General features: G+C 59.9%; 4 protein-coding genes across 4 annotated transcripts; all 4 read right to left on the reverse strand.

Moving 5' to 3' along the window:
- Positions 1 to 555: 555 nt before the first annotated feature.
- LBRM_04_0490 (putative calpain-like cysteine peptidase) lies at positions 556 to 3,126 on the reverse strand (the record flags this gene model as incomplete). The annotated part of the gene is made up of 1 exon (XM_001561683.2): positions 556 to 3,126. One exon carries the CDS (start codon positions 3,124 to 3,126, stop codon positions 556 to 558), a length of 2,571 nt encoding a protein of 856 aa, XP_001561733.2.
- A 1,246-nt stretch (positions 3,127 to 4,372) lies between these two features.
- On the reverse strand, positions 4,373 to 5,815 carry LBRM_04_0500 (putative adenylosuccinate lyase; the record flags this gene model as incomplete). The annotated part of the gene is made up of 1 exon (XM_001561684.1): positions 4,373 to 5,815. The coding sequence occupies one exon, from the start codon at positions 5,813 to 5,815 to the stop codon at positions 4,373 to 4,375; it is 1,443 nt and encodes a 480-aa protein (XP_001561734.1).
- A 1,163-nt stretch (positions 5,816 to 6,978) lies between these two features.
- On the reverse strand, positions 6,979 to 9,636 carry LBRM_04_0510 (hypothetical protein; the record flags this gene model as incomplete). The annotated part of the gene is made up of 1 exon (XM_001561685.1): positions 6,979 to 9,636. One exon carries the CDS (start codon positions 9,634 to 9,636, stop codon positions 6,979 to 6,981), a length of 2,658 nt encoding a protein of 885 aa, XP_001561735.1.
- A 1,152-nt stretch (positions 9,637 to 10,788) lies between these two features.
- Positions 10,789 to 11,355, reverse strand: LBRM_04_0520 (60S ribosomal protein L11 (L5, L16); the record flags this gene model as incomplete). The annotated part of the gene is made up of 1 exon (XM_001561686.1): positions 10,789 to 11,355. One exon carries the CDS (start codon positions 11,353 to 11,355, stop codon positions 10,789 to 10,791), a length of 567 nt encoding a protein of 188 aa, XP_001561736.1.
- Positions 11,356 to 12,345: the final 990 nt, after the last annotated feature.

Consider the following 12,345-nt stretch of genomic DNA (forward strand, 5'->3'; position numbering starts at 1 on the left):
TGAAAAGCAATTCGAGTGGAGAGAGGGAGGGAGGCGGCGGCTACGAAGGCCCAGCACTCATCCTCATCCTTCCTGCTTCTCTTGCCCTAGTTAGGGTGGTGCATGATGGGGGAAAGCGAGGGGGAGGGGAGGAGGGAAGGGTGGCGGTGGTGGCGACGAAGAGGAAAAACAGGGATCGACGTGTGTGCGTGTGTGTGGGTGGGTGTGTGGATGGGCGTCTGTAGAAGTGAGTAGCACCGGGAGTCATGATGTGCTCCCAGAGCAAACAGTAGAGGCTTATCCCCCGCAGACCCCCTACCCCAACTACCCCCCTCCCTCTCGCTCTCAGAGCCCCTTCTTCTACCGCCAGCACTACACGCGTTTTACCTGCCATGGCGCAATTGCCCACCCCCTTCCTCTGCCATCGAAGACTCCGCACAGCGTTGACAATGACAACGGTGGTCGTGCTTTATTGCCCCCTTCCCCCCCCCCCTCTCCAGCACGCACACCTTCCTCGTCTCTTCAAGGAACAGACATTGAAGAGAGAAAAAGCATTGAGAGGAGGTTGCAGTGATCTCAGCATATGACCGCGCCAGCCTTTTCCTGCGCATAGCCGCAGTTGCTCGCCTTGGTCTGGAAGTACAACTCCTCCTCCTGCGACCCCACGTCGTCTGTCGGGAACTTCGGGAAGTTCTCGAAGACGGCGTTGGCTCCGCTCATCTTGCACATGGCCACGACAACATGATCGCCAATCTCCTCGTCCGCCTGGAAGCCGATCGTCACGGCAATCTCCTTCGTGCTCACGTCCGACACATCCGGGAAGAGGTGAGAGTAATCGTTGAAGAAGTGGATCGGATGCACGAGGTCGCGCATGTCCTCACCTCCGCCGTTGCCGTTGCCGAGCGTCTCATCGCCCTCCATGAGGCGCGGAATGAGGAGGTACGGCGCGGTGCTCGGCTCCAGGTGGCATGTCATGGCAATCTCGCGCGCCTGCAGGAACAGCCACGCGTTGTCCGACGGCTGCGTCATATCTGTCGAGGTGTTCCGCACAACCTGATACACATCCGTCTCTTTCGGCACCGGCGCGGCAAGCGAGAGCATCACAGGTGGGTAGTCCATGTTGTTTGGGTCGGCCTCGGCCGCGCCGGCCTCGTCGGCGTGCATGCCGCGGTGGTCCATGTTCGACAAGATGAACGTGACATCCATCGGAGCCTTCACTGAGACCTGGAAGACGGTGCCGGGCTTGCAGTCGGCGAAGGTAATCGGCACGCGCACGTCATGCGCCGCTGGCGCGCGGAAAAGCACGCCGCCGCCAATGAAGTACTTAAGCGCGTCCTCGAATGCCATCCAGACGATGCTGAGGTCACCCTTGTGCTTGGCAAAGCCGCACGCGGTGGCGATGTCGCGGTGCTGTTGCCAATCCGGGGTACCCCACCCCCACGCCTGCGTCCAGCCGCTGCCATACACCCACGGGTTGCGCAGACAAACCAGGCGGATCTGGCCCTTGTTGAACTCCTTCACGTCCAGCACGGAGTAGGCGTGACCGGGAAGAACTCCGGTGCCGGCGAGCGCCTCCTCCATCTCGGGCTGATCAGAGAAGTCAGGAGAGCTTTGTGCGTCCGGCGCGATCGCCGGTGCCTTGCCGGGGGTCGTGAGGATGACCTGATAGCCCTTCTTCAGCCACTGGATCATCTTCGGCTCCAGGTCGCGGCCGCTGTTTTCCTTTGCCTTGGCAAACAGTTCGTCGATGCGCATGCTCGGGAAGCCTGTCATGTCTGTCAGCGCGTGCATCGGGTCACCGGACTGAATCATCGCGTAACTACCGTGCATCTTGGCAAATGCCTTCTCGAGAACGGCCGGCCACAGCTCGCACAGGTCGCGGCTGTGCGCGAAGGCCGGCACGCCGGCGACGACAGGGAAGTAGTCATCCACGAGGATGCTGCGCCAGAGGCCGTTCTTGTTGAAGGACACGCGGTACGCACCGATGGCCCGCTCGCGCCTCGCCACAACGGCCCCCTTCGGGTGCCGGAACATCTGCATGACCGCCGTCGGGTCCTCGGCCTGTGTGGCCAGCGCGCATATAAGCCAGCAGTCGCCCAGCTCGCCCTGCTCTACGTCGCCGGGGTAGATACCGTTGCGGAACAGTCGGATCTGGTCCTGCGTCTCCGGCTTCACGTACATGCGCGGCCGACCCCACGGCAGCTGCTTGAACGACTTGGATGCCCCGGAGTCGATGGACGACTGCACGGGTGGGAAGGAGAGGTCAACGAAGGGGAGGTTGTTCGCCAGGCAGATCTGTAGAATGCGCTCCGCGTCCGTCTCGTCGCCGGCGACGGCGCGAATGGCGTCCATCTCCACCTGCACCACCTCCTTATTTTGCGTCACGCTGCGGCTCTGGAAGTACTCCTGCGACAGCGGCAGCGCTCTCAGTTTGCTCGCGAAGCCGTTCACAAAGCCCTTGATGAAGGGCTCCGTCTCACCAGGGTAGACGGTTACCTCCACCACGTACTCGCCCGAGTCGTCATCGCGCGTCATCTTGGTGTTTTCGAGCGACGTGATCTTGCTGTGCTTGCCAAAGGTGCACACCACGTGGACCTCGAAGGAGCGACTGTCGTTGTAGAAGGTCCACATCTTGTTTGGTCGGTCGACGATGCGGTAGAGCAGCCCGGGCTCCTCGAAGCAATTTGTCACCTCGCCTGCGACGTCGGGCTCGCCGTTCATGAACTGCACCTTCGGCGCAGCGGCACCACCGGTAGTAGCGTGTCCTGCGGGGCTCTCGTACACGGGCTTCTGCGCGGTGCCAATGTCGAACTCGTCCTCCGGGTCGTCCTCGGGCACCTGCAGGTTCACTGGGACCCACGTCTGTGGTGACTTCGTGGCTGTCTTGCGTGGCTTCATGAAGGCGTTCGTTACCGGTGGTGGCGGCGGCCCTGGAGGCTCTTCTTCAGGGTACCGCGGGCCGGCGTGCATCATGTCCTCACTCGTGGGCAGCCCGCGGTCGTCGTGCCGAAGCGGCTCGTCGTTCGCGTCATAGACGCTGTGGACATCTGCAGCAGAGATGGGCTTCTCTGCTGCATCGAAATTGACCGAGTCGGAAAAGAGACTGTCGTTGCTGAGCACACCCGTCTCTGTCGGTGGGTACGACATAGCTGCTGTACTCGGATGTGAATGGAGGAGGGGGGGGGGTGAGCGGAAGAGGCAACTGTGTTCGCTGTTTGACTGCTTTGCCGTTATTTTCCTTTCAATGTGCGTATCTCCTCCTCGGCGCGTCGGTGTGCGCGTGTGTGTGCGAGGGTCGGTGGGTCGACGGAAAGGGGCGGGGGCAGGGCGAGAGGGGCGGTGGTGGTGGCGGATGAGTTGATAAGACTACCAGTGTGTCGGTTGTAATTGGTACGCTTGCATGCCAATGAGAGAGAGAGAGAGGGGGCGATAGCGACTGAGGTCGAGGCGAACGTGAGCGGTCTCTGCGTGGAATACGTAGAGCTGCACGACAACTTATTAGCAAGCGGGAGAAGACCAAATCGAGAGGAGGTGGTGCGGCAGCTTCTGCCACAACCTTGTGGGAAGGAGCGAGAGAGAGAGAGAGATGATCGCCTTGAGCGAACGCCGATTTCAGGCCGGCACGTGCCTCCTCTCCTCGTCCACCCTCCTCCGCCGTGACTTTCCCATGCTTTAGCGTTCCTTTGTCCAGCGGGTGCTGACATCAGTACGACTCGTGGAGGCAAGGCCTACGTCAGCGAGATGGATGGTGAGGGGGGAGGGGAGGGGTCGCTGCTTCCGCTGTCTGTGCGCCGCGCGTCTTTGTCCCCTTCCGGCCTTTGGCTTCTTTCGCCTTCTCTTGCACCACTCACCAAATTCATCACCACCGCCCCCTACACCCCCCCCCCCCCCCACACGCACACGGCGCACACCTCACCACATCCACGTCGTCCACAGCGAGGACCGACAGGCAGAAGAAGAGTGCCGCCTCACCATGACGTGAGTGGCAGGCGTGGGGGTCTCAAGAAGCATTGGGGGTTTCATCAAAGCCTCCTTTGTTCGATCGCTGCTGTGGCGGCTACATGCATATTTTGTCCAGCGAGTGTGCGTGTGTGTGTGTGTGTGTGTGTGGGAGGTGGCGGTGGTAATGAGTTGGGAGAGTGGTGCAAGAGAGGGTGGGTGGGGAGATCAAGTCGTGCAACTGCATCCGTCCCTGCACACCTTCCATCGCCTTACGACTGCTGCTGAGGGAGTCGCCAAAACGGCAGCTTTTGTTCCCCTGACCTCAACAACGACGGCGACGACGACTCTGCCCCACCAAGAAAGCACCATTGTGCCCGCCCACAACGCAGCCGCTTTGGCCCTCTACCGGACCTCGACATCGTCCGCGCAGCCTTCCCCCACCCCCGCCTTCTCACAAACACCTTGTGTAGCCGACATATGTAAAAGGGGTGATGGCGAGCAGCTCTTGTCGCACTTCGTCCGTGATGCCCTCGAGCTGCTGGATGAAGGTGCGCACCGTCTCCTTGGTAACTTGCGCGTTGCCGCGTGTCAGGTCCTTCAGAGCTTCGTACGGCTTCGGGTAGCCCTCACGGCGCAGCACGGTCTGGATGCCCTCCGCCACAACAGCCCAGTTGCTCTCCAGGTCCGCCGCGATGGCGGGCTTGTTGACAAGGAGCTTGTCGACGCCGCGAAGGAGGGATGCAAATGCGATGAGAGCGTGGCTGAGCGGAACGCCGAGGTTACGCAGCACCGTGCTGTCTGTGAGGTCGCGCTGCAGGCGGGAAATGGGCAGCTTCGCTGAAAGAAAGCCAAGGACGGCGTTGCTCATGCCAAGGTTGCCCTCAGCGTTCTCAAAGTCGATCGGGTTCACCTTGTGCGGCATTGCGCTGCTGCCGACCTCGCCTGCCTTCACCTTCTGGTTGAAGTAGCCGAGGGAGATGTACTGCCATACGTCCTTGGCCAGGTCCATCAGGATAGTGTGAAGCCGCGCACATGCATCGCAGATGGCGGCGAGGTTGTCGTAGTGCTCAATCTGAGTCGTGTAGCGCTGACGGCGCAGGCCAAGGTACTTGCTCAGGAAGAGGTCCCCAAAGTTCCGCCAATCCACGCCAGGGTACGCGCAGAGGTGCGCGTTGAAGTTGCCGGTCGCGCCGCCGAACTTGCCGGTGTTTGGGATGCTCAGCAGCATCGCCCGCTGCTCCTCCAGCCGCTCAATCCACACCATAAACTCCTTCGCCAGGTTCGTTGGACTCGCTGGTTGGCCGTGCGTCCGGGCCAGCATGGGGACATCCCACTCAGGCAGCTTGCTCTTGAGAAGCGCGATCAGCTGATCCAGCGCTGGGATGTAGTGGTGGTGCAGCGCGTCGCGCAGGAGCATCGGAATAGACGTGTTGTTGATATCCTGCGACGTTAGCCCAAAGTGGATGAACTCCTTCTCGGTCTCGAGGCCGCAGGCAGACATTTTGTCCTTGAGGTAGTACTCCACAGCCTTGATATCGTGCTTCGTAACGGCCTCGATGTCCTTGATCTTCGTGGCATCGTCGACTGTGAAGTTCTCGAAGGTGGCCGCCCGCAGCTGGGCCAGGTGGGCATCCGTGACGCCGCGCAGCTGCGTGATCGTCGGCACTTCCTTGCACAGCGCTTCGAAGTACAGCACCTCCACCTGCACGCGATACTTGAACAACGCGTACTCGGAGAAGTAGGCGCGCAGAGGGACCGTAGAGTGTTTGTAACGGCCATCGAGTGGGGAGAGTGCGAAGAGGGGGCTGTCTTCACTGATCTCCGCTGAGACCTTGTGAGCTGTCGTGGTCACAGTCGCCGTCGCCGCTGCCTCTTGTGCCGAAGACAACGACATTGCCCCTGGGGCGATCAGCTACGCAGAAGAGAGGGAAGTCGACTGGGAAGGGAGGAGCACAGAAAAAGTGAGGGAGTCCAACGGCAGCTGCTTGGGTTGTCCGCACGAGGCGAAGAGGTGATGGTGGTGGGCTGAGTGTACTTGAGCTCTGCAAGGTAGAAGGGGGACGTGTGGAAGTTCCGCTGACTTTGGAAGAAAAGGACGATCATCTCCACAACCCTCCACATGTGGTCACATAGCGGCTTCGTTTCCGCCCCTCCCAATGGTGCGTAGAGGGTGCACGGAGGGTTCCCCCCACTTCTAACGTGTCCGCTCTCTGCCACACAGCACGAGGCCCAACTCCACTCTGCCCCCCGCTGTGCCACAGACCCATCACGTGACGCGAAAGTACCCGTGGGGGTGCACGCGGTGCGGCAATGCGCTGGGTCAGTCATCAGGGCACGGCCCCCTGCCCGGTGCATACCTCCCGGAGTGGCTTAGGCTTCCCACACCAGTAGGCAGTTAGGGGTCCGGTGGGATGCGCACGAGTGGTGCTGACACTCTGCCCATCGCACGGATGGCGCAGGCGTGTGCGCTGTCGCGGGCCGCCCTGACGCAGCGCCGCCCAGGACCTGACCGCCGACACCAGCAGCGACGCATCGCTCTGGCCTCTCCTCACGTCGTAAGAGTGGGTGGGTGGGGGCTGCTTGGCTTCCCCACAGAGAGTGGGGGTGGGGGTGCCGGGCTCTGGGAGAGACCACGCGCTGAGGTTTCCGCCCGTCATCAGGGGGACGGGAGGAGGAGGGGGGAGAGGGGAGAGGGGTGCAATGAAGAAAGTGGCAAAGTACCTGGATAGAGAGGAGCACACACTCTAGGGGAGGGTAAGAGCGAGAGAGAAGGGGGGGGGGGAAGCGGAGAGCCGTCGACATCGCCGCATCGGAGGCAGAGTAAAAGGGAGAGGAGGAAAAACACCCCCAAGACGTCTACAAGCGACGACATTGAACGGCTACAGAGTGGGGGAGGGCGAAGGACGAAGGGGGAAACAAGCGAGAGAGGCCATGGCGAGCGCACACGCCAGAGTAAGTTTTTTTGGGGAGGAAGGAAGAATGCGGGAGCAACGCGCAGTGAAGGGTTCCCATAGCTGTCTCTCCCTCCCCTTCTTCCTCGACTTCATGACGCTTTGGTCATTCAACGTACAGGCCATCTGTTCCCTCGACAAAGACGTCTGCAGGCCGCACGCTCGCCCGCCACAGGAGCCCGTCGCGTGCGTGGTCGTAGAAATCTGGTGGCTCGCAGTGTGGAGTGGTGGACCACTGCAGGAAGCTTTCTTTGGGGTATGAGAGCAGCGTGCGCACCATCGCCGCGTCGACGCCACTCCAGTGCACGAGAGGGCCTCCCTCCTCGTCGCCATCGTCGTTTTCCCTGTCTTCCCCCTCGCTATCTTGCTGATGCCGTTGCGCAGGAGACGGCGTGGCGAGCGAGGCGTGGCGTCGCAGTAGCAACGGAAGAATCCGCTTGCGTGTCGATGAAGTCGACGGCGGCACCTGCAGTGCCAATGCCCCAGCCTCGGATGGCGCCGTCTGGCAACGCTGTACCCGTGCCCACCATGCCTCCTGCCGGTTCAGCAGCGTCCGCACATAGGAGGCCAAGGTTACCGTGACCGTCACCAGCTTTGCAGTCTTAGCTGTCGTATCTTGCTGTGACACTGAATCTCGATTACGCTCCGCGTCGCTGGGTGAGGTGGAAAGGGCGTTTAGCGAGGACCACAGCCGCAGGGGCGATGGCGTCGACGCCGCACTCTTGTTCACGCGCTGCGCGAGAGTGGTGGACGGTACGGTGTTGCACGCGAGCTGCAGCCCACCTGCACGTTCGACATCACCCGGTCCACGGCGCGTGCCGCGCAGCACATCAGAGGACAGTGGCGTCACCCATCGGTAGCCTTTCTCCGCGGATAGGGATCGAATTTCGGAAAGTGGATACGTGCGGGTTCCTGGCTGCACGGTGGCGGGCCAGCTGTGCCCCGTCGCCACGCTCAGCAACAGCCCCCACGTCATGGGGTAGGCATAACGCCGCCGACCATCCGGCTCGACGCACCAGGGCTGGAAGGTGGTGTTGAAGGACCAGAAGCACAGACCATCCTCGCGGAGGCGGTGAGCGACGTTAAGCGAGCACGAAGTTGCCGAGGTGGCTGAGCTCGTGAGTTGTGGGAGAAGCCTGTTGAGGTAAACTTCCTCTGCAAGAAGGTGCAGATTGGCGGGTGTGGTCACCGGCGGGGTAGATGTGGCGTGCGAGGTGGGAAAAAACTGCTGGAACACGCTCTCCAGTACCGGCGCGGCGCTCTTGCGCATGCAAATGGCGCCAACCACGTACCAGTCCACCTGAAGCAAGGGCGGAGGTGGCGTGGACGTGGGGTCCGCCGGCAGCGCAGCTGCACGCCACAACCGCCTCAGCATGTTCTTCAGCGCCATGACAGCCTTCGCACACGAGGCGGCGTTGTCGCTGTTGCCAGCGGCTTCTGGAATGCTGGTGGTGGTCATGTGCGCCATGTAGTGTTGATGAACCGCGTGAAGGAAGGCGGGCACGGCGCTATCCCATACGAGCTGATGCAGCATCTCCGCGACGCCATCCTCGCGGTCGAGGTGGACCATAGCGGCAGAAGCGGTATGCCCACATGCGCTGAGAAACGACCTCGAGCAGGAGACACAGCACGTCGCTTGCGGAGAGGCATCAGCAACAGCCATCGCAGCCGCCGCAGATACCGGCAGTGACGTCGTAGCAGAGGAGGCTATCAGTCGCTGCCACCCTTCATGCAGTGTCACCCGGCACGCGACCAACACACAGGAGGTTGCGTCAGGGCTAAAAAGCAGCGGTGCCTCGCTGAGTGCCGCTGTATCTGCTGCTGCATGCCTCAATGCGTATTCCTCGGCTACGCTGCAGCACCTGGTCTCTGTCATGGTCACCGGCTGGGGGCTTGTCGGGGTCGATATAGCCGCGGCAGCACCACCGGATAAGGAGACAGCGGTGGTGACGACCACGGCGGCCTCGCCTTGTAATACCACCTGCACCATCTCCTGCACTGATGATGACGAGAGTGGCACGGACTTGTCACTCTCCACCACTGCTGCTGTCCTGCCGATCGGTTCTGGTGTAAGCGACAAGTTCACCATCGGGCGTGCGCTGTCCAAGGATGGGCTGTGCAGCACCGCCGATGTATTGCGATGAAGCTGCGGCGGGAACCGAGCAAGGCTGTCGTACGGTAGCGGTGCCGGCTGCATCCGATGGTCCTCCATGTTGTTCACGGCGACTCGTTCATCCATTTTCGAGTGTGCGGCTGTGCTGACGGACGCGCTCTTGAAGAGGAGAGGCGTTGGTGGCATGCCGGGTGTGCAGTAGGCGTTGCTGAGGGCAGTCGCGCCGTCCGCACAGACTATTTTTCGCGCCCCCTTCACACTCCTCCTCGCTGGTGATGACGGAGAGCCCAGTGAGTCAGACTGTTGACCGTGAAGCTGCACAAACGTCCGAGGCGTATGCAGAAACAGCGACGGAAAGGGCGCACGACCGTTGGCAGCGACGCCTCTTTGATCGAACTTGACACTCTCCGTCGACCCGGTGGGGATAGTGGCCGTGTCGCACACGCGCGTCAACGCGTAACGCATGAGCACAGCCTCGACGACCTCCACCACCGCGCTGAGGAAAGATGTGTCGATGCCATCGACGCTTTCGCTCTCTGCGTGGACGGTGTTGCCGTCCACCACGGTCGTCGTCTTGCGCGACAGCTGCCGCCGTTCGGCGAACTCGCAAAGGCCACGCGTCTCCTCTGCGGAGACGTTGGAGAAGGGCATGCTGGCGGGTCCCCACAGACCATACACAGAGTGTGAAAGAGCAGCGTGAGCTGGATGGGGGGGGGGGGGGAAGGGGGTGGGAGTGAAAAACAACGGTAATATGTCGGTGCCCACGCGAGAGTCTCCCCACGGACGCTCGCTATGAAACAGCGCCGTCGTCATAAAGGGTTGCAGAATGAGCGAAAGAGAGAAAAGAGTGGCGGTGTTTGCCCAGAGGAGTGAAGGGGAGGGGGGGGAGGGATGTGCGGGGAGAGGGAGTGGGGGTGAAGGGGCAGCGAATGGGCGGGCCACCTCTCACTCCACTCACAACGGCAAGAAGGGGTGTGGCGATGGAGGTGATGTTAGTTCTACGCGTCGAGCGCAGAGGGAGGGGGGAAGGGGAATCTATGCGGCTGCACGCATCTTTCTTTCCCTCTTTCCACCCCCATGTCGACCGTCACGAACGATCCTTAACCCCCCCCCCTCGCATCATCACCCCCGTGATCGCCCGCTGAGGGTGGTTGCGGATGCCCGCTTCTTCTCCCGCTTTTCGTTCGTTTCATTTTTGGTCGGTGCTGAAAGGAGAGGCAAAGCAACAAAGAATAAAAAAAGCAAAGAAAGCTACAAAGAAGCCAGCCGAGATCGCGTGCGCCTGCGCGCTCTCTCTCTCATCTGTGTGCGTGTGTCGGAGAGAGAGAGCGAGCGCGGGCGCACGGTGCCCCCCGCACCACCGTCGCTGCCGGAAAGCGCACTGAAGAACAACATGCCCCGACCCCACAGTGACTGGGTGGACTCCCCCTGACAGAGACGGGGAGAGAGTGGGAGTGGGGTGGGGTAAAGCGAGCCAGCGACCCGCTAGAGAGGAGGCGGCGGCACAAGTGGGTGGGGAGATGGAGGGAAGTGCGAGAGCACACACACACACATATATACATACGTGTGAGTCAGTGGGTTGATGTACGTTGTGCATCTTGCGAGCGATAAGCGCACCAACTCCCGGGACAACCGTATACGCAGACGACCACACATGCACGTACGCTATGGGGTGACCCATTCTTCACCGCCAAACCTTCTCCCCTCAGTACCGTCTACTCCAAGGCCGCAATGCTCAGAACATGCAGAGCACCCCAACCCTCTTCCCTGCACCGCCTACTCTCGCATCATCGTCATGGCTGCTTAACGGCGGCGGCGGCGGATCATCTTCTTCTTCTTCTTGGCCTGGAAGATGATACCGTCGTGGACCTTCTCGAACCACTTCATCGCTTCCGCCTTGGTAACGTGGTGAGAGTGGCCGACGCGGCTGCACTTGCGCTTGCGGTGCGCCACACGCTCGCCGCGGCGACCGAGGACGACGTAGAAGTCCATGCCGTAGATACCGGTGGAGGGGTCGTACTTGATGCCGAGGTCAATGTGCTCGTCGATGCCGAAGCCGAAAGAGCCGGTGTCGGAGAAGTTGTAGCTCTTCAGCTCGAACTCCTTCACCTTAAGGCCCTTCTCCAGCAGCTCCTCAGCCTTCTTCCCGCGGACGGTGCAGTGCACGGCGATCTTCTCGTTACGGCGGATGCCGAATGTGCGCACGGTCAGGCGAGCGCGGGAGAGCACCGGGGACTGCTCACAGAGCTGCTCGAGCACCTTCGAAGCACGCGTCAGGCGATCACCGCTCTCCCCCACGCAAATGTTAATACAGAGCTTCTTCACCACGATCTCCCGCATGGGGTTCGCAGCCTTGCTCTCGGCGACCATCCTTGCCACGGTGTAGGGGTGGGGAGGATTGGGCGAAAGAAGGACACGGGAGACGGTTTCGACTTCTCTGGGTGTCGTGCGTGGACGTTATGCGTTTGCCCGTTGAGGTGGGTTGGCCAGGGCAGCGGAGCACGTGGATGCAACAGCAGAACACGCACGTAAAAGCGCGCCAGGGTGGAGGAAAGCGTGTGGAGTGGAAAGAGAGCGCGAAGGAGAGACAAAGCGAGTGCGCATGACAGGAGGAGTGGGAACCAACGCCGTCGTGAGTGGGGGGGGAGGGGAGGGGAGGAACGAAGAAAAAGGAAAGCGAAAGAGAAAGAGATAAGAGAAGAAAAGAAAAGAGGAAAAAGGGAAGAGAGAAGGATTTGTTATAAGGGAAAGAAAAGGAGAAGGTAGGTGGGGGGGGGGAAAAAGAGAAAAGGTAGATGGAAAAAAAAAAAAAAAAAAGAAAAAATAGAAGAAGAAAAAGAAAAGGAAGGAAATGAGAAAGAGGGAGAAAGAATAAAAAGAGAGAAAGAAAGAGAAGGAGAAAAGAGAAAAGGAAAGAAAAAAAAAGAAGGGAGAGGAAGAAAAGAAAGAAGAGAAGAAGAAAAGAGGAAAAAAAGGGGAGAAAAAATAGAGAAAAGGGAAAAGAAAGAGGAAGGGGAAAAAAAAAAGGAAAAAAAAAAGGAAGAAAGAAGGGAAAAAGAAAGAAAGAGGAAAAAAGAAGAAGAGGAAAAAAGGAAGAAGAAGAAAAAGAAAAAGGAAAAAGAGAGAGAAAAAGAAAGGAAGGAAGAAGGAAGGGAGAGAAATAAAAAGGAAGAAAGGAAAAGAAAAGGAGAAAAAGAAGAAAAAGGAGAGGGAGAAAAAAAAAAAAAAAAGGAAAGAGGAAAAGGGGAGAAAAAAAAGAGGGGGAGAAAAAAAGAGGGAGGAAGAAGGGGAAAAAAGAAGGAGGGAGAAAAAAAGAAAAGGGGAAAAAAGAGAAAGGAAGGAAAAAGGAAGAAAAAGGGG

This window comes from Leishmania braziliensis, chromosome 4 (assembly GCF_000002845.2).
Source record: "Leishmania braziliensis MHOM/BR/75/M2904 complete genome, chromosome 4".
In the NCBI taxonomy this organism is placed as follows: Eukaryota; Euglenozoa; class Kinetoplastea; order Trypanosomatida; family Trypanosomatidae; genus Leishmania; species Leishmania braziliensis.